The sequence below is a fragment of the Spermophilus citellus genome (assembly GCF_964194105.1).
Source record: "Spermophilus citellus genome assembly, chromosome: 9".
Lineage (NCBI taxonomy): Eukaryota > Metazoa > Chordata > Mammalia > Rodentia > Sciuridae > Spermophilus > Spermophilus citellus.
Genome location: NC_138191.1, coordinates 22,316,817 through 22,335,572, shown reverse-complemented (window position 1 = coordinate 22,335,572; position 18,756 = coordinate 22,316,817). Strand labels below are relative to the sequence as shown.

General features: G+C 53.6%; 2 protein-coding genes across 4 annotated transcripts in view; one reads left to right on the top strand and one right to left on the bottom strand.

The window, feature by feature from the left end:
- Positions 1–12,822, top strand: part of MOV10 (Mov10 RNA helicase) — a 25,303-nt gene extending 12,481 nt beyond the window's left edge. Inside the window, exons 3-21 of the mRNA XM_081306096.1 lie at positions 1,091–1,294; positions 1,553–1,788; positions 1,987–2,245; positions 3,775–3,909; positions 4,570–4,738; positions 5,484–5,638; positions 5,906–6,082; positions 6,201–6,348; positions 6,915–7,073; positions 7,286–7,389; positions 7,529–7,626; positions 7,718–7,934; positions 9,153–9,270; positions 9,477–9,668; positions 9,880–9,954; positions 10,839–10,964; positions 11,047–11,135; positions 11,403–11,524; positions 11,610–12,822. Of these exons, the coding sequence (XP_081162222.1) occupies positions 1,091–1,294; positions 1,553–1,788; positions 1,987–2,245; positions 3,775–3,909; positions 4,570–4,738; positions 5,484–5,638; positions 5,906–6,082; positions 6,201–6,348; positions 6,915–7,073; positions 7,286–7,389; positions 7,529–7,626; positions 7,718–7,934; positions 9,153–9,270; positions 9,477–9,668; positions 9,880–9,954; positions 10,839–10,964; positions 11,047–11,135; positions 11,403–11,524; positions 11,610–11,701 (2,875 nt within the window). The 3' untranslated portion in view covers positions 11,702–12,822. The remainder of the gene's footprint in view (positions 1–1,090; positions 1,295–1,552; positions 1,789–1,986; positions 2,246–3,774; positions 3,910–4,569; positions 4,739–5,483; positions 5,639–5,905; positions 6,083–6,200; positions 6,349–6,914; positions 7,074–7,285; positions 7,390–7,528; positions 7,627–7,717; positions 7,935–9,152; positions 9,271–9,476; positions 9,669–9,879; positions 9,955–10,838; positions 10,965–11,046; positions 11,136–11,402; positions 11,525–11,609) is intronic.
- On the bottom strand, positions 12,305–18,756 carry RHOC (ras homolog family member C). Of its 3 annotated transcripts, none has more exons than XM_081306108.1 (5): positions 18,482–18,756; positions 15,186–15,349; positions 14,151–14,271; positions 13,755–13,885; positions 12,305–12,905 (listed from the first exon to the last, which is right to left on the bottom strand). In XM_081306108.1, the coding sequence occupies exons 2-5, from the start codon at positions 15,339–15,341 to the stop codon at positions 12,732–12,734; spliced, it is 582 nt and encodes a 193-aa protein (XP_081162234.1). In that variant the 5' UTR covers positions 15,342–15,349; positions 18,482–18,756; the 3' UTR covers positions 12,305–12,731. The 3 variants fall into 3 exon arrangements, with proteins under 3 accessions (XP_081162234.1, XP_081162233.1, XP_081162232.1); XM_081306107.1 differs by having other exon boundaries at positions 15,186–15,434; positions 18,482–18,617; XM_081306106.1 differs by lacking the exon at positions 18,482–18,756 and adding an exon at positions 17,887–18,055.

The window sequence follows — 18,756 nt, the reverse complement described above, 5'->3', positions numbered from 1 at the left end:
GGCTTGCCGCAATGCTGCTGTCTTGGGTGAGGCTCACAGCAACCTTTAAAGGAAGCAAGCCTTGCTATTCCCTTTTCATAACGGAGGGAAGCGAAGCTCCCAGAGGTGCAGTAACGGCCCAGGTAGCAAGGTCACACCCCTCACCTTGACTCACTGTGCCCTCCCTCTTTTGCCTGGGTAGTGCCCATTCATCTTTGGGAGACCTGTCTCCTCCCCTAGGCTGCCCTGGGAGCCTCAGAGGCTGCACTGCGGTCACACACTGGAATCTCTGGGTCCAGTCCGAGTGCTTCTCAAGGCAGGGTTTGGGCCTCTTGCATCTTGGAATCCCCAGCATCTAGCACAGTGCCTGGCACCTAACAGACCTCTGTAAGTGCTTGTTGAGTTGACTAAACTGAATTCCAGGCGCCGAACCTCGAGGTCATTGTCCCGCTGACCAGTTTTCCCTGTCTTCACCTCTCTAGGCACAAAGCTATCTGATCTCTGGAGAAGGACCCTTTCCCTTCCTGCTTGGGTCCCACCTGCACCCTTTGACTTCCGGTTGAAACTGCTGTCTCATCAGCCACCCTGCCCACACTCTGGACATCTCTACTCTCTCTCATCCCCTCTCTCACCCACAGGCAGGACCCCATATCTACTCCTCTCGATCAACTTATTTGGCTCCCCATTGGCCTTAACTCTTTCCACTGGTTTTTTGTTGTTGTTGTTGTTTGGGGTTTTTTCCCTGTCCCAAAGTTCGCTCCCCACCCCCACCCTCCAAAAAAGTCTTATTTCTTTCTGTCTCTTCACTAAGTCCTCCCAATCAACAGCCCATGGTGGGGTTTTCTCCTCAGAAGTGCATAATCCACAACGTGCTATTTAAACCAGTTTTATTTTGCCTTGGGAAGTCCCATTGCCTTGCCTGAAGACATTAAAAATTTCTCCTGTCCCCAGCCTGAATCTCTCTGTCCCTGAGCCCCAGCCTGCTCTGCGGCAGAGCTGGTGTGTCCAGGACAGAGTGACCCTCAGAGGCCCTTGCCCCACCCTCCCCCACCACCACCCGTCCCCTGGCCCTGCCTTCCCCTCACTTCCCAGTCTCCTCTGCTTCTGGCAGCTTTGGGACCCCCGCCCCTGGCTTCTCCTCCATGCTGTATGGAATGAAGATTGCAAATCTGGCCTACGTCACCAAGACTCGGGTCAGGTTCTTCAAACTCGACCGCTGGATTGACTCTCGGCTCCCAGAAAAGAGGAGAATGAAGCTGAGCTCAGATATCAGCAAGCACCACAAGTCACTGCTAGCCAAGATCTTTTATGACAGGTGTGTGTCTGTGTGTGTGTGTTTGTTCGTGCACACACACTTGCTTCTGAGGGGTGCTCTGGGCGTGGGGGAAGGGGCTGTCTAGCCAAGAAAAGAGTAGTTTGCTCAGATGGTAGGGAGGCCCCTTCCTTAAGGAATGGGGGAAGCAGGTGAGGGGCTTGGCTGCGGGTGGGAGCATGGCTGGCACTCTCCCCAGGGCATCCCCCAGTCCAGGCCGCTCCTGCCCTGGCCCCCACCCTTGACTCCCACTCTCCCCAGGGCTGAGTATCTTCACGGGAAGCATGGGGTGGACGTGGAAGTCCAGGGGCCCCACGAAGCACGAGATGGGCAGCTCCTTATCCGCCTGGATTTGAACCGCAAGGAGGTGCTGACCCTGAGGCTCCGGAACGGAGGAAACAAACCTGTTACCCTCACTCACCTCTTCCCACTCTGCCGGACACCCCAGTTTGCCTTCTACTATGGTGACCAGGAGCTGCCCTGCCCGCTAGGCCCCGGTGAGTAGCTTTCCAAAGGGAAGAACTCTGGTGGGTAGGGCTTGTCCTAGCAGGGCTGCAGCTTTGGAGCACACACTGTGGCTGTCCAGTGGTCTCCTCTCTGGATGGGGCCGGCTGGGGGAGGTCGGGGTCAGCATGTGGGTGGGAGAGTCCCTGCCTTCCCTCCCCCCTCCCATTCACTCAGCCTTCTCCCTGCAGGTGAATGCTATGAGCTGCATGTGCACTGTAAGACCAGCTTCGTGGGCTACTTCCCAGCCACGGTGCTCTGGGAGCTGCTAGGACCTGGGGAGTCGGGGTCAGAAGGAGCTGGCACTTTCTACATTGCCCGCTTCTTGGCTGCCGTCGCCCACAGCCCTCTGGCTGCACAATTGAAGCCCACGACTCCCTTCAAGCGCACCCAGATCACTGGAAACCCTGTGTTGACCAACCGGATAGAGGAAGGAGAGAGACCTGACCTGTAAGCCCTCCCTCCAGGCCTGTCTGGGCTTGGCATGTCCTGATCACAACAGTGTGGGCCCTTGGGAAAAGCCCAGAGCTGGGAGCCAGGGGCCCCTTTACTGCTGTAGGTTATTTCCTCCTCTGGGCTCAGAAACTTTTTCTGCCTAGGAAGCAAATTACAGGAGATTAGCAGGTCCAAGGACAGTATGAAAACATTTTTTTAAGAAGTATTTTCACTGTGTAATGAATTATCAGGCAGCCCATTATAGACTGACACACACCTCTCTCTCTCTCTCTCTCTCTCTCTCTCTCTCTCTCTCTCTCTCTCTCTCACTCTCTCATAGCATTGGGGATCAAAACCATGCATGCTAAGCCCATGTTCTACCCAGCCCCCTCTCTTCTCTTTTTATATTAAAATATATATATGGGTGGTACTGGGAATTGAAATCAGGGACACTTTACCACTGAGCTATAGCCCCAGTCCTTTTTGAGACAGGGTCTTGCTAAGTTGCTGAGACTGGCCTTGAACTTTTGATCCTTCTGTCTCAGCTTCCTGAGGTGCTGGGATTATTGGCATGCACCAACACACCCAGATCTCTCTTTTTTAAAACAGCTTTACTGAAATAATTCACATATCATACAGGTCAGTTATTTTTTTTTTTAGTCTGTTCACAGATATGTGCAACCATCATTACAGTCAGTTTTAGAACATTTTATTACACCAAAGAAGAGATCCAATACCCTTTAGCTACCACCCTTTTATCACTCACCCACCTGCTCAGCCCTTAGCAGCCACTCACTTTATCTCTTGTCTCCATAAATTTCCCTATGCTGGACATGTCACGTGGCGAGTGGACTCATGTGTAAACATCTTTTTGACATAGCTAGCTAGTTACAAAATACTGTGTAATAGGACCTTCACAGTTAGATCATTGTTCACTTTTTGTTAACAATATATAGGTGCCAGGTGCAGTGGCACATGCCTATAATCCCAGTGACTTAGGAGACTGAGGCAGAAGAATTACAAGTTTGAAGCCAGCCTCAGCAACTTTGTGAGGCCCTAAGCAACTTACTGAGACCCTGTCTCAAAACCAAAATTAAAAAGGGCTGGCTGGGGATGTGGCTGAGTGGTAAAGTGCCGCTGGGTTCAATTTCTGGTACCCCAAAACAAAAACTATGTATATATACACACATAATATAAACTGGAAGCCTGCATACCCCCCAAAATTAACATTGGCTGTCCCAGGATGGTAAAAATGTTATTTATTATAATTTTTTTGCCAGATTCTTCTTTAATAATGAAAATGTATTATAAATAATATTTTTCAAATATTCCAAGTATTGGGCTTTCCAAAAATGGTCCAGCCTTGGACCGAGCAGCCCCATGAGCTAATGAGCTCCATGTCCTTGGGCAGAGGCTGCCAACCACCCTTTGGCAATGGCATCACAGAGGTCCTTGTGTATCCTCCACGGAGGGGCATTCCCAGAGTCTTGAAGGTGATAGGTTCAATGTTTATGACAGCTTTCCCCCCCCACACACTTCTGCAGCGCTAAAGGCTATGACTTGAAGCTAAGTATGGCACTGGGGACCTACTACCCACCCCCACGCCTCAGGCAGCTGCTCCCCATCCTTCTTCAGGGAACAAGTATCTTCACTGCCCCAAAGGAGATTGCTGAGATCAAGTAAGTGCCTCCCCTCTGCACCCCACTCCCTCCTTCTCTCTCCCTGCTGGCCTCTGCCTGTTGCTCTGGATGTCTGTCCGGCCTCCCAGGCTCTATTCGTTCACCCTTGCTGAGCATGCCCACTTGCCAAGTGCTATTCCAGATGGGCCTTGCCCATTCTGGTGGGGAACAGTGATCACTGATCATTTCTTTTAAAACATTTATCTTGTACATTCCATATTGTGGTGAGTGCTTTGAAGAACTCAAGTAATGCTAAAGTAAAACCAAAGCAGGACAAGGGGATGAATTGGTGATGTTTTACAGAGAGCAGTCAGTCCAGGCCTCTTTGAGGAGGTGACATTTGAACAGAGAATGACATTTGAATGAGGTTAGGGTGTGAGTCATGGAAGGAGGATCTGGGGGAGAATGTTTCCGCCATAAGATCTACCGCGGATACTCAAGTCAGGTCTGAGGTTGGTGCAAGGACATCGGAGGAAGCAAGAGTTGGGGCTCCCTTCTTCAAGGCCTCTGACCCCATCCATTTCTCTGTCCTTCTGGTCTTCTCTGCTTCCTGGTGTGCTCCTAGTCGCAGAGCTTCAAATGGGAGAGGGTAGATGCTCCTGGGGTCATGGGAGTGCTTGACCTGTCCCTTTCCTGCCCTTCCCACTTCATCACTGCCAGGGCCCAGCTGGAGACAGCCCTGAAGTGGAGGAACTATGAGGTGAAACTCCGACTGCTGCTGCACCTGGAGGAGCTGCAGATGGAGCATGACATCCGGCACTATGACCTGGAATCGGTGCCCATGACCTGGGACCCCGTAGACCAGAACCCCAGGCTGCTCACACTGGAGGTTGGGGCTCAGATCAGGTGCAGGGAGGGCGGGCTCAAGTCAGCCAACCTCTATAGGCCATTCCTAAATACAGGGCAAACCTAGAAGAAGGATAAAATGGTTCCTGTCCCAGAGGGGTCAGCAAGGGGTAGGGTGGTCATCCTTTGCCCCAAATGGTGTCAGAGCAGGACACTGGGGTTTTAATCTAGTCTTTGCTACTACTGGCTGTGTGACCTTGGGCAAGATCCTTGCTTTCTCTGAGCCATAGGTCCCTTATCTAAAAAGCATAGAGCTGGACTGGATAATTCTTAGGACCCTTTCCAGCTCACAGATTTTGAATGTGTGCACCTGAGACCAGAATTACCCACGAGAATGAATTTCTGCACACAAATGCAGGTGGGAAGAGAGAACAAGGATGATCAGGGCAAGATGACTGCAGGAGATGAGTTTTAACAAGATTTTAAAGGCAGAGTAGAACTGAGCTGGTGAGAGGGCAGCTGAGTAGAGTGGGAAGCGGCTGCCAGGCCTTAAACTAGCACCCTGGAGTTCTGCACCTGTGAGCAGCTTGGGACGGTTGTCTCCTTCCTCTCCCCACAACTCCTGTCTGGTGGGAGAGGAAGGGAACAGGGAAAACGCAACTCTCTGAGTCTTGGGTTACAAGGCCAGAGCCTCAATCTTCGTCCCTCAGAGGTCTGGAGAGCCTGGGGGTTGGGTCCTTCAGTGACCATCCTTGGGACAGAAGCTTGCTTACGTTCACACCCTGTAGGTTCCCGGTGTGACCGAGAGCCGCCCCTCAGTGCTGCGGGGGGACCACCTGTTTGCCCTTCTGTCCTCTGAGACACAGCAGGAGGACCCCATCACCTACAAGGGCTTCGTGCACAAGGTGGAACTGGACCGTGTCAAACTGAGCTTTTCCATGAGGTGGGTGTTGGGGGAACCCTTCCTCAGTCTTCTCCCTCAGGCCAGGGGAGAAGAGAGGCTTTCTCCTAAGATGAGTGGATCCCAAGCACAAGGCAGGGGCTTTTCTTCTGGGGGACTCTGAGCCACCTCAGCAGCTGCCTCTCCTAGGGAGCTTTTATGGAGGTCTTGGAAAGAGGGAGTGGAGCAGAGGGAGGTGGAGGGAGGTCCTGGCTTTTTACTGTCTGGCCCACCTAACTGGAGCTCCTCTACCTTTCTCCCTATCCAAAGCCTCCTGAGCCGATTTGTGGATGGGCTGACCTTCAAGGTGAACTTCACCTTCAACCGCCAGCCCCTGCGGGTCCAGCATCGGGCCCTGGAACTGACAGGGCGCTGGCTGCTGTGGCCCATGCTTTTTCCTGTGGCCTCCCGTGGGGTCCCGCTGCTGCCCTCAGATGTGAAGCTCAAGTGAGACTGAGGGCAGGGGACTCCAGGGCTGGTTGGAGTGTGGGGGTTGGGGATGGAGTCCTAGAGGCCTCTGGGATGCTGGATAAGTTGAAGTTCGGATTCCCGGCCTCCCTGCCAGGCTGTATGACCGGAGTCTGGAGTCAAACCCAGAGCAGCTGCAGGCCATGAAGCACATTGTTATGGGTACCACACGTCCAGCCCCCTACATCATCTTTGGGCCTCCAGGCACTGGCAAGACTGTCACATTAGTGGAGGCCATTAAGCAGGTGAGGCTTGAGTATAAACCTGGGACCTATATCCTTGACTCCCCCAGATGGAGCGATTATCCCCAAATTCTGATTTCCTTCAGCTCCCTGAAAGTTCTTGCTTCTCAGCAGCCATCAAAAGGAGATGGGGAGGGCTGGGGCTGTAGCTCAGTGGCAGAGCACTTGCCTAGCACGGGTGAGGCACTGGGTTCAATCCTTAGCATCACATAAAAATAAATGGATAAAATAAAGGCATTCTGTCCATCTACAACTATAAAAATTTTTTTTAAAAAGGTGAGGAGCTAGAGTCAGTGTGGCTGTTGAGCACTGTTGTATAGGTTGGGCACTTGGAGTGTAGGTGTGGCTCTTGGAGTGACCTTTTGCATTTCAGTCTTCATAGACTTGTGTGTTTATTGCAGTTGTTGTCCCACATCAAAGTGCTAATTGGACTAGCAGGGCTCTGGGATAGAACTTGCCTTTTATATCACTGCCTCCCTTGGTTGTGGGAGGCAGATGCTGCACTGCCCCAGTGTGAGTCACCAGATTTCGGGAAGCTGCTTCCCACACTCTGCCTGTCCACATCTCAGGTGGTGAAGCACTTGCCCGAAGCTCACATCCTAGCCTGCGCTCCGTCCAACTCGGGTGCTGACCTTCTCTGTCAGCGGCTCCGGGTCCACCTGCCCAGCTCCATCTACCGCCTCCTGGCCCCCAGCAGGGACATCCGCATGGTACCTGAGGATATTAAGGTAAGGGAAGTGCAGAGGGTCCAAGGATGGCAGATGCCTGGGAGTCTCTAAGGACAAACCAGAAAACTAGGGAGACTTGGATCCTCACCCTTGGGTGGGTGAGAACCCTCCCTGGGCCTCAGTTTCCTTGTCTATAAAGTGGCCCAATGCCAGAGTGAGGGTGGGCATGGGTAGAGCCAAGCTGATGTCTCCTGTTGCTTCACAATCCACAGCCCTACTGTAACTGGGATGCGAAAAAGGGGGAGTATGTGTTTCCTGCCAAGAAGGAACTGCAGGAATACCGCGTCTTAATTACCACTCTCATCACGGCCAGCAGGTGGGGACTGTGTGTAAATAAAAGGGTAGTGGGCTGGGAAGATGGGGAAGGGTTCTCAGTGGGTGAGGTGAGGGACCAGATTGGGTGAGCATTCAGCTGGGTGCCTGGGGATGACCCTGCCTGGCCTGATACCTCCCAGGTTGGTGTCGGCCCAGTTTCCCATCGATCACTTCACACACATCTTCATCGATGAGGCTGGCCACTGCATGGAACCTGAGAGTCTGGTGGCCATAGCAGGTGAGGGGCTCAGGGTGGGCTGCAGGTGCGCCACCCTGCATGGGGAGGTCCCACCACTTACCTTTCTCCTCATACCACCCTTGCCTTCTAGGACTGATGGAAGTTAAGGAAACAGGCAATCCAGGAGGGCAGCTGGTGCTGGCTGGAGACCCGCGACAGCTGGGACCTGTGCTGCGCTCCCCACTGACACAGAAGTATGGGCTGGGGTACTCGCTGCTGGAACGGCTACTCACCTACAATGCCCTGTACAAGAAGGGCCCCGATGGCTATGACCCTCAGTTCATAACCAAGCTGCTTCGCAACTACAGGTATCCCCACACCCTCATCTCCCTAGGCTGATAGCCCGTGCCTTCGCACCCTCTGCGCCCCAGCAGGAGGCTTTGGTCAGCATTCCTGGTGCTCAGCGCCTCTGTGAGGCAGAAAGGACTCTAGACTGGAAGGTCCGAGGCCTCCTTTAGCTGGTGGTTTCATTCTGGACTAGTGAGATTATCTAGATGTGGGGGTGGTCAGACACCAGGATGTGCCTGATACCTGTCTCAGATGGCATTTCCAGGCAATCCAAGGAGAAATGAGAAAATGAATAGTTTTTCATAAACATATTATTCAAATTAGAGGGCTAGGCAGGGTTGTTTGTTTTGTAGTGGTGGGGATTGAACCCAGGCTCTCACACTGCTAGGCAAAAATTCTACCACTGAGTTACATCCCCAGCCCTGTTTTGTTTTGTTTTTTTTAAGAGTCTCTTTGTTGCCCAGGCTGGCCTCAGGCAGTCCTCCTGCCTCAGCCTCCTGAATAGCTAGCTGGACCTACAAGCACACAGAACCACACCCTGTTTATATACTTCTTTTACTGAATAAGTTTAGACATTAAAAATGCTTGGATGAGTACCAGATGGGACAGTTGCAGAAAGGAAATGTTATTGTGTCGTTACTTTTTTATTTTTGGATTTAACATATTATCTCAAATAAGGGTGATAGGAAGTGATACATTGTTTTTGTACTGCCCTTCCTTGGCAAAATTGAAAGCTGAGTCCCTAATTTCTTAGGTTTGTTTTTTTTTTTTTTTTTTTTTTTGAGGGGTGGGGTGTGCCAGGGATTGAACTGGGCACGTGACCACTGAGCCACATCTCCAGGCCTATTTTGTATTTTTTTAGAGACAGGGTCTTACTGAGTTGCTTAAGTGCCTTGCTTTTTGCTGAGGCTGGCTTTGAACTGGTCATCCTCCTGCCTCTGCCTCCCAGACCGCTGGGATTACAGGCATGCACCACCATGCCTAACAAATCTTAGTTTTTAAAAGTAATTTGGAAAAATAATAATAATTTCACTGGTCACTGGATCCCTATGGACCCACAAGTTCTGCTTTATGTGGTGTGCAATGCCTGGCAGGAGAGCGTGCAGGTGAATGTGTCCCGCTATGCAGGAAGCAGGAAGCAAGACAGTCACGTGTGGGCCTGTAAAGCTGGGTCCCCCCAGGGCAGGACAAAAGTAATCCAGGCCTTGGTCTAGCTCTCCCTCCCTCTTGCCTCCCAGGTCCCATCCCACCATCCTGGACATTCCCAACCAACTCTACTATGATGGAGAGCTGCAGGCCTGTGCAGATGTGGTGGATCGAGAGCGCTTCTGCCGCTGGGAGGGTCTGCCTCAACAGGTGAGGCTGGACAGAGCAGGGCTCAGGTCCCCACCCCCATATCTTGACTGTTCTCCTGAAGGTAGGAAGAGGCTCAAACTGGACACCAGGGGTCCCTCCGGTTGTCACCTTGGCCTGAGCTTCCTTACTCCCTGCAAGGGTTTTGGAGTGGGAGGGAAGGGAAGCAGGGAAGTTCAGCTGAGGGTTTCTTTTGACCCTGTGACCAGGGATTTCCCATCATCTTTCATGGTGTGATGGGCAAAGATGAGCGTGAGGGCAATAGCCCTTCCTTCTTCAACCCTGAAGAGGCTGCCACGGTGACCTCCTACCTGAAGCTGCTCCTGGCCCCTTCCTCTAAGAAGGGGAAAGCCCGCCTGAGCCCACGAAGCGTTGGAGTCATCTCGCCATACCGGAAGCAGGTCAGGCCCTCAGTTTCCAGCAAGGATGGGTCCTCCCCCAGGTGATACCTCTCGAACAGCCCTGGCCTCTGCTGGCCCTATCTCTCAGAAGAGTGCAGAGGTCAGCCGCCTCCTCCCTCTTTGCTCCCCAGCCCCCTGGCCTCCTTCCTGCCTGGTTCCTTTTGAATTGAGGTGACTGCATAAGAGAAAGACGCCTTTCCCTTCCCTCCAGGTGGAAAAAATCCGTTATTGCATCACCAAACTCGACAGGGAGCTTCGGGGACTGGATGACATAAAGGACTTGAAGGTGACACACTACTCCACATTCACTCTCACCTTCTTTGTACCCTTCTTTTTCCCAAATCAGAGACCTCAGCTCCTGTGCCACTGCTTCAGTCTGGCCCATGTCCCTGTCCCACCTCCACTGCCTTGGGACAGAACTGGCTTTTTCCCCAGCCTCTTGCTCCTCGAAGCTCCAGCTTATAGTTCTGGCATGGGATCAGGAAGCCTGCATGTTTAATAAGCTCCCACGTCACTGTGATCAGGGCAGGTTTGAGGTCTTTGCCCTCAGAATGAAGTCCGAATGCCACAGCCTACCCCGCCTGTCATGTGATATTGTCACCTCATCTCCACCCTCAGTAGCTTACCACTTGCTCTGAGATGGTGATTTGAAGCTCTGAATACAGAGAAAAATCACCTGGAGGGCTTTTAATACTGCCAGGGCCCCTCCCAGCCAATTAACACTGCTATCTGGGGGCAGAGCCAGGGCACTAGTATTTTTTACAGCTCCTCAGGTATAAGCCTGAAACCTACTCTTTTGAGATTTGGAGACCTCTGCCTTGGAAAATTCTGATCAGGAGGACTGGGTTAGGGCCCAGGGTTCTATAGTCTTAACAAGTACTTGCTGATTATCTCCAGGAAAGTTTCAGAAACACTGTTTGTGGTTACTGTGTTCTTTGCAACACTGTTTGCTTTGTTCTGAAGGGTTTACAGGCCCGATCCCAGAGCTGGCTTCATTCTTGAGGCTTGTGCTTCCAGAGCATGCCTCCTGTCCCCTGTAGCAGCACTCACCCACTGATCGACAATTGCCCAGTGTACCCTCCTTGCAGCTCAAGCGCCATGGGGCAGATGTTGCCCCTTAAGTTCCCCTTGAGCCCACCTATTCTCAGGCCCTGCCTCTATCTCTTCTAGGTGGGCTCTGTGGAAGAATTCCAAGGCCAAGAACGCAGCGTGGTCCTCATCTCCACCGTGCGAAGCAGCCAGAGCTTTGTGCAGCTGGATCTGGACTTTAACCTGGGTTTCCTTAAGAACCCCAAGGTTGGAGGGCTCGTGGGTGTGGCAGGAATTCTTCCTTCCTCCGGCCCTTCCTTCCCATGACCCCACCACTTCTTCCTTCCAGAGGTTCAACGTGGCTGTGACCCGGGCCAAAGCTCTGCTCATCATAGTGGGCAACCCCCTTCTCTTGGGCCATGACCCCGACTGGAAAGCGTGAGCATTCCCGCCCTGTAATCCCTCTTGGTGGCCACAAGCCCCATTTTAGGCAGGTGTATCTTCATTAGTACCTGCTTATGGCTCAATCCTCAGGATCAGTTAATCTTCATAAAACCTCCATCTTATTTGTAAGTGAGCTGACATTCAGAGCTTGAGCAACCAAGGCTCAGATGTGGCAGGACCCAGGCCTGGCCTCCAGCCTGCGCTGGTACTCCTCATCCAGGCCTGCACAGCTCTGTGTGCCAACACCTCTGTACCCCACAGATTCCTGGAGTTCTGTAAAGAAAACGGAGGGTATACAGGGTGTCCCTTTCCTGCCAAACTGGACCTACAGAATGGGCAGAACTTACTTCAAGATCTGAGCAAGCTCAGCCCCTCTACCTCAGGTATGGCTGGGCCAGGGTAGGCCAGGCAGGGGACAGTGGTGGAAGAGAAGGTAAAGAAGACAAAGCATACCTCCTTTCTTTCTAGGGCCCCATGGTCACGACTACCTCCCCCAGGAGCGGGAGAGTGAAGGGGGCCTGTCCCTGCAAGTGGAGCCCGAGTGGAGGAATGAGCTCTGAAGACACAGCTGCCTGCCTTCTCACACCAAGCCAAGCCTTAGCCCGCTGCACCCAACCCTGAACCAGAACCCAGCTGAGCTGCCCCTCTAAGGGACAGGAAGGCTGGGGGAGGGTGTTTACAACCAAGCCATTCCACCCCTTCCCCTGCTGGGGAGAATGACACATCAAGCTGCTAACAATGGGGGAAGGGGGAGGAAGAAAAACTCTGAAAACAAAATCTTGTTCTATGCAAAAGCCTCTTGATCATGTCTCCTCAGCTTGGCCCCAGCTTCCTGTGTCCCCAAGCTGACCTGCAAGAGGGTGAGACTGTCACACCCTGTCCAGGGCCACATCTCCATGTCCAGGGGAGGAAACTCAGTGGGCAGAGAAGCCACCCACCGGTTTCTAAGTTTAGTCCAGGCCAGAGACCACGCCCCTCACCCGCCTCCCCGGCTGAGCCAGGCATGACCTCATCTCTGCTCTAAGACTCCACCCTTCCACCCTAGTCCTGCCTTTGCCAACAGGGGGCCAGTCTGGCAAGCAACTTGGAAATGAGGAGAGAGATGGGACTCTGGGCTTGTAGCCAAGATGGGAACCAGACAAAGGAAACAGGAAGCTGCCACACACGTGTTGGAACCTGTGGCCTTTATTCATGCCCCCCACCAAGTGCAGTCAGAGACAAGGCCCCTGCCCAAAGGAGAAACCCCAATCCACCTACCCTAGAAATGCTCCTCTGAGCCAGAAGTATATAAAGTGCTGGTGTGTGACCATCCTCTGGGGAGGGCCAAAGGGAGCAAGAGCCCTACCCCTGAACCAAGGCAGTAGGGAGAGGGACTGCTCGAGAAGGGCAGGGCACAGGCCCAGCTCCCAGAGGACAGGAGGGAGGGCAGGCCTGCCACCACTCTGGGGGCTAGGGAAACGATGCAGTCCTGGGCAAGAGGGAACTGGAAAAAGGAGCCTTCAACATGGAGTCCTAAGGGTGGAGCTCAAGGGCAGGTGGGTGATCCCTAAGCCCCGGTGAAGGAAAGGGGCATCAGGAGCCGTGGGGATCTCAGAGAATGGGACAGCCCCTCCGGCGCTTATTCTTGCGGACCTGGAGGCCAGCTCGAGTGGCCATCTCAAAAACCTCCCGCACTCCCTCCTTGGTTTTGGCGGAGCACTCAAGATAGCCAAAGGCACTGATACGATTTGCCATATCCCGGCCTTCCTCAGATCGGACGGGTTCCTGAGAAGACAGAAGATAAGGCAGAGGAAGCTAGTGGCTAGGTGCACCTCTCACCACATCACCCATAAGTATAGTAACTATAACAAATACCTCCTCCAGCCCTGAGCCCACAAAGCATCCAGGCCCCGGCTGCCCCAGGCAGGGATCTAAGCCTCATGTTTACATTCAAAGTTGTCCCCAGACTAGCCCCTCCTCTCCCACCTAGTCGCAGACCCTATGGTACACTTATGTTTTGCCAGAATGTGTGTCGGCTACCTCCTAAATGACCTACCTTCTCCATCATCCCCCCAACCCATCCTTTGCCTGCTGTCCACAGTTTAAAACCTTGCCTTATATAATTATCCTCTCAAGATAGTCTCTATTCCATACCCTGGCAGCTTCCTGTAATAAACAGTTCCTCTGGTCAGTGGGCCGCTTAGTAAGACCCTGAATAAGCCAGCTCCCTCGCCCCCTAAGCCTTTCTTCAGCCATTGATGATGCCTTCCTCCCCAGGTACACTGATGGCGCAGTCTGCATACCCCGAGTGAAACATAAGCTGTCTCCCCGTGGACAAGGACTTCCTTATTCATCTTAGTAGCCCCAATTCCCAAGACAGAATAATAAACTGGAATAAATGAAAATGCCAAGTGACCTTGGACAAGTCACTTCATTCTCTGATCATCTGATTTGATACTGAGGTTCCTTCTGGTTCTTAGCAGGGCACACACATGGGAGTGGAGGAGGTAGATATCACTATGACAGCTTAACACAGGATAGTCGGCTGAAGAGAGAGCTCCTTTCTGCCCCAGCCTGCAACCCCTCAGAGGGCACCTTCCTCCCCAGGGTTCCCCACCAGGCAGCCCTACCCACCTGCTTCATCTTGGCCAGCTCTCTCCTGGTATGCTCATCTTGCCTCAAGTCCTTCTTATTCCCCACTAGGATGATGGGCACGTTGGGGCAAAAGTGCTTCACCTCCGGGGTCCACTTCTCAGGAATGTTTTCTGCACAGACATATCCCAACAGGTACCTCCACTTAGGCATGTGAGCCCTGGTCTTCCTTCCCATAGCGGTCTGAGGCTGATGGTCTCCTTCATACCTCAAAACCCCATCCCTTGTAGTGTATTCTCCCCCAAGCCCTTCCAAGCACCGGAGATGCCACAACAAAAGAGCCAGTAGGGCCTGAGTGGCCCTTGAGACTCCATCCCCACAGCCTCTGAAGATGGCTGATTCCAAAGGGTCTCCACCCCCTCTCTCCAAAGTCCTCACCCAGGCTGTCGGGGCTGTCAATGGAGAAGCACATGAGGATGACATCTGTGTCCGGATAGGAGAGAGGCCGCAGACGATCATAGTCTTCCTGTCCTGCTGTGTCCCACAAAGCCAGCTCCACCTGACAAACAGGCAATGCAATGCAATGCGTAGCTGACCCCAAGGGCCCCAACCTGCTACCCAGAGATCCTCTCAAACCACTGGTCCTGCTGTGTGCCAGGCACCGTATTAATCATAGTCACAACAAACTCAGATGAGTTTTTCTTAAAAGTTCTAAGATGTAAACTGGGTGTACTGGTACATACCTATAAACCAGCAATGTGGGAGGCTGAGGTAGAAGAATCACCAAGTTCAAGGCCAGCCTGGGCAACTTAACAAGATGCTGTCTCAATTTGTTTAAAAAAATAAAAAGGGCTGGGGATATAGTTCGGTGGCAAAGTGCTGCTGGGTTCAACCCTTAGTAACCCCTCTTCCACAAAAATCACTAAAATGTGTTTGACTTTTGTGATCTCAAATGAATTGCTATCGTGAATACCACTTTAATTCTCACATTCCTTTGGGGTAAGTCATGCCATCATCACCATTTTGTGGTGGTGGGGAGTTTAAACCCAGAAGCAAAGGGACTTGGCCCTGATTACAAAGCGAGTATGTGATAGAACCAGAGGACATATCCAGGTTTTCTTTGGGGTACTGGGGATTAACTCAGAGCCTCACGCATGCTAGGCAAGTACTCTACCAGTAAGCCACACTCCAGCCCTTTTTATTTTAGATAGGGTCTGGATAAGTTGCCCACACTGACCTCAAACTTGTGCTCGATCTTCCTGCTTCAGCCTCCTGAGTAAGCTGGCATGATGGGCATGTACCACCACACGTGACTATATCCAGGTTTTCTAAAAGTGCAGTTTCATTTCTCAAATTTTACTTGTTCCCACAGGAAAATAAAACAAAGATGTGAGTGGGTGGTAAGAAAGGACACACTACGCATGACTAGGGGCAGGGTTCCAAGGCAGGATAGGAAAGGGCTCTTGGCCTTACCTGCTTGCCGTCCACCTCAATGTCTGCAATATAGTTCTCAAAGACAGTAGGGACGTAGACCTCTGGAAACTGATCCTTGCTGAAGACGATGAGGAGGCAGGTCTTTCCACAGGCACCATCCCCCACAATCACCAGCTTCTTTCTGATTGCAGCCATGGCTGGGGCTGGCAAACAAGAGGCAGTAGGGAGGAAAAAAAAAAACTAGTAGTCCAAAAACTGCTCTGTGGCCTCCAGAACCTCCCCATAAACCTGGGCAAAGGAAGAGAAAACAGAAAAGGGGGCTTGCTTTGGCACATTCTTGCCAAGCACCAATCCTGTAGGAAACAGAGTTTAAGATTCCTAATTTCTAGGGCAGGGACAGGTCTTCTCCAATGGGTTAAAATATTGCAGGAGGTGGGAGAACCCACTTGGGAACCATGACTTTCAACGTTATCCACTCAACGGAGGGGAAACACTCAGCAAGGTGTTCAGGGATGCCTCCAGAAAAGCCAGCTTTTATCTGCTTTGCATAGTGGAGTCATGAGACAGATTTCATTTGTAACAAGATTTTGATACATTTAAGGTTTAATAATTGCTAAGGTGTAATCTAGAACAGATTGTCCCTCGGCTGGAGTCACGCCTGCCTAGTCACAAACAAGGAGTCCCTCTACAAAACCAGAGACTAGCAGAACCACTTACTGGGTGGCTGATAGGTAAGAGAAGGAATATTTATAAAGCCCCCAGGTGCCCTCTCTTTGTTGGGTAATTATTTCCCTCAGGTTCCAGTGGCTTGTTAGGTGAATGGTGGGTGCACTTCCCATTTTGACCAACAAGGAAACTCACTGAGGGTTAGATAATCAGAGTGTCAAGGACGGCACTCAAAGCTGGGCTGTATGTCTCTAGAGTCTCTGCCTTTCTACATGTCACCTCAGAGGTGGAAAGGAGAGCAGGAGGAGGAAAACCCAGACAGAGGACAGTGGCAGCAGCCAGCAGCTTCTCTGACCCACCCCACCCGGTCCCCAAAGCCCGGAGTCACACAAAGGAGGCTCAGTCCAGGCAGTGCCCACAGCTCACATTCGGGCAGCCTGCCTTCCTCCCCCCTTCCTCCTGGGCCTGGTGGCAACACTAGGTTACTCAGCCCCCAGTAGGGGACAATGACTACACTGTAGGGAGTCACGCATCCACCACAGCAGAGGGACAGAATAATCCACTAGGGAATCACCTCCACCCACTCTGGAACAGCCCCTTCCTCCCTCGGTCCAGCTCACTTTTATGCCCTGCCCACCCCTCCCTGTGACTCAGGGCAAGGAGTCAGCTTCCCAGGGTTAGCATGTGTCCCTGGTCACCAACACACATGAACGAGCAGTTCATCACACCTGCAGTTCATCACACCTTCACAGCTTCCCTCACTTCCTCCTTCCCGGGGGAGGGGAGCCAAACTCCACCCAGCTAGATTCCCAGGCCTGCAGTCAGGGAGAAAGAGAGGGTGGGCTCTGGAGCTGAAATGAAATCTAGGCTGTTGGGAAGAGGGAGGGAGCTAGAGCCTGGGCTGGGAGGAGCCCCAAAACAAATGACAAATGAGGACCAGTCCCTGCACCAACTAGGCAGGGAGCACAGGGTATGGAAGGTAACCTGATCTCCGCCTCAAACCTAGTTTTTTCTCAGTCCCACATCCTGTCATGCTGGGCTGAGCTCCTCTAGTCCCTGCATTCCACCACCTCACTCTATAGCCTGGGTCTGCTTTTTAGGAAGCAGAATACTCCAGCCCCAGGCTGTTTCTCTTCAACAGTGGGATGCTAGGCGGCCCCTCCCTCTCCTCACTTACACCTTCAGAAAACTGGGATGTGGGGGAAGAGGACATGAGTCACTGAGAATTTATAGGAGCCACTCTCCAGATCACAAAGGGGCTCTTCCTGATACCCCAAATGACAGGGAAGATGTGCCCTGCCAACACATCCCTTCCAAACAGGGGTTCCTTGAAGTCTACCCAGGTGACTGACACTAGGATTTCTTCCAACTCCCCCACCTACTCCCATTAGTTCAACTCATTCAGCTGTGTAAACAGGGGCTGGGGTAACTCCAACCCCCGGGGCAGTGCGGATAGAGAGCAATCACTACCGATCTACCAGTCACTTAGGCAAGAGTGCGCCACTGCCATCCCCCAGCAAGGCAACTGGCACCAGATAGTGGGAGGCAGAGGCCAGAACTCCAGGACAAGGACATGAATTAAGTGACCTGGAACCCCCAGCTCAGAAGACTTTCCCTCCAGGCTCTGGTTGGGCCAGAAGAGTAAGCAGCCCAGGCCAGGCCAGGGCACAAGGCCCAAGGCCAAGATGGCACGGACAACAGCTCCCTGTGAGAGGCAGCCCCAGAGGAACTGCCCCACTGACCCTAAAAGGGGCAACCAAACCCCACGCAGAGACTGAAGTGGAGCTGGAACCGAGCCTGGAACTTCTGGCGCCTCCCCCGAGACAAGATATGTGGATACGTAGCCCTCTCTCCTCGCTCATTCTCTTGATTTTCCCCGAAGATCCAGTGGCCTCCTACCCGGCTCACTTCCCCTGAAGTTTGGGAAAGACTCACTCTTCAGGTGACACCTCTTCCTCAACTTTAAAGCCAGAACCCAGAGAACTCTGTGCCCGGGGCTCCCCAGCCGACACCCCTAAGATAAATCTTTAGCCTGGCTGGGGAGTGTGGAGGGTGGATTCCTTCACACACTCACATGAACGAACACGCGAACACACACGGGCTGGATCCTTCCCGGTCTCCCCTACCCCATGCCCCAGGCAGGTTCCAAGGACTGTCGAGGACGGCGTCCAACCTCCGCCGAGCAGTGGCGGCCCCCAAGGGTCACACCGCGCCCTTGTTCCCGCCATTCCACCATCCGGGCCCGGGAGAACTCCCAGCCCATCCCCAGCACCCCAGGCCAGGTCCGCGCTGGGCCGTCCAGCCTGGGGCTAGCCAGGGCGTCCGGGCTGGGTTCCCTGGCGGAGGGAGATCAAGGCCGCCCCCTTGTTCCGCGGGGGAGGCTCGGGGAAGCCGGGAGGGAAGGGCAAGGCTCGGATCAGGACCTCGGCAGGAGAGAGCCCCGGCCAGGCCGCTCCGGGGGCCCCTCGCTGCAGTCCGGGGAGGAGCCGAGCAGGCCGGACCCCAGAGCAGCCCGGACGCCGCGTCCAAGCGGAGGGACCGCGGCCCGCACTCCGGCCCCAGCCCCCTCGCCCGCCCCGCCCGAGCTCCCGGCGAGTGGAGAGCTGGAAAGTGTTCTCCCGGGAACTCGTTCCCGGGATGCCCTTCTCCCCCGGCCCGGACCCCCGTACCTTCCGCTCCGCCGCCTCCAGCTGCGCGGCCGGTGCCGGAGGCTGAGACTGACCCGAGGGGCCGGCCCCGCCCCGCCCTGCCCTCCTTCAGCGCCGCGGCGGGGAGGGCGGGCCCGGCAGGGGGAGGGTCGGCCCGGGGGCGGCCCTTGGCTCGGCCCGCCTCCGGCCCCAGCCCCCGGCGGCCACAGGTCGCCTCTGCTGCGGCGCGAGGGTTGGGGGCGCCTGCCCCGGGCTGGGGGCGAGGCTGTAAGGAGGGTCGCCGGAGCTGCCAGGAC

Coding starts and splice junctions, on each gene's coding strand:
- RHOC (XM_081306106.1), bottom strand. CDS start 18,040: ATGGCGGGAACAAGGGCGCGGTGTGACCCTTGGGGGCCGCCACTGCTC. Junction 15,350..17,886: donor GTGTTCGCGTGTTCGTTCAT/GTGAGTGTGTGA, acceptor CTTGTTTGCCAG/CCCCAGCCATGGCTGCAATC. Junction 14,272..15,185: donor TTGAGGTGGACGGCAAGCAG/GTAAGGCCAAGA, acceptor CCTGTTTGTCAG/GTGGAGCTGGCTTTGTGGGA.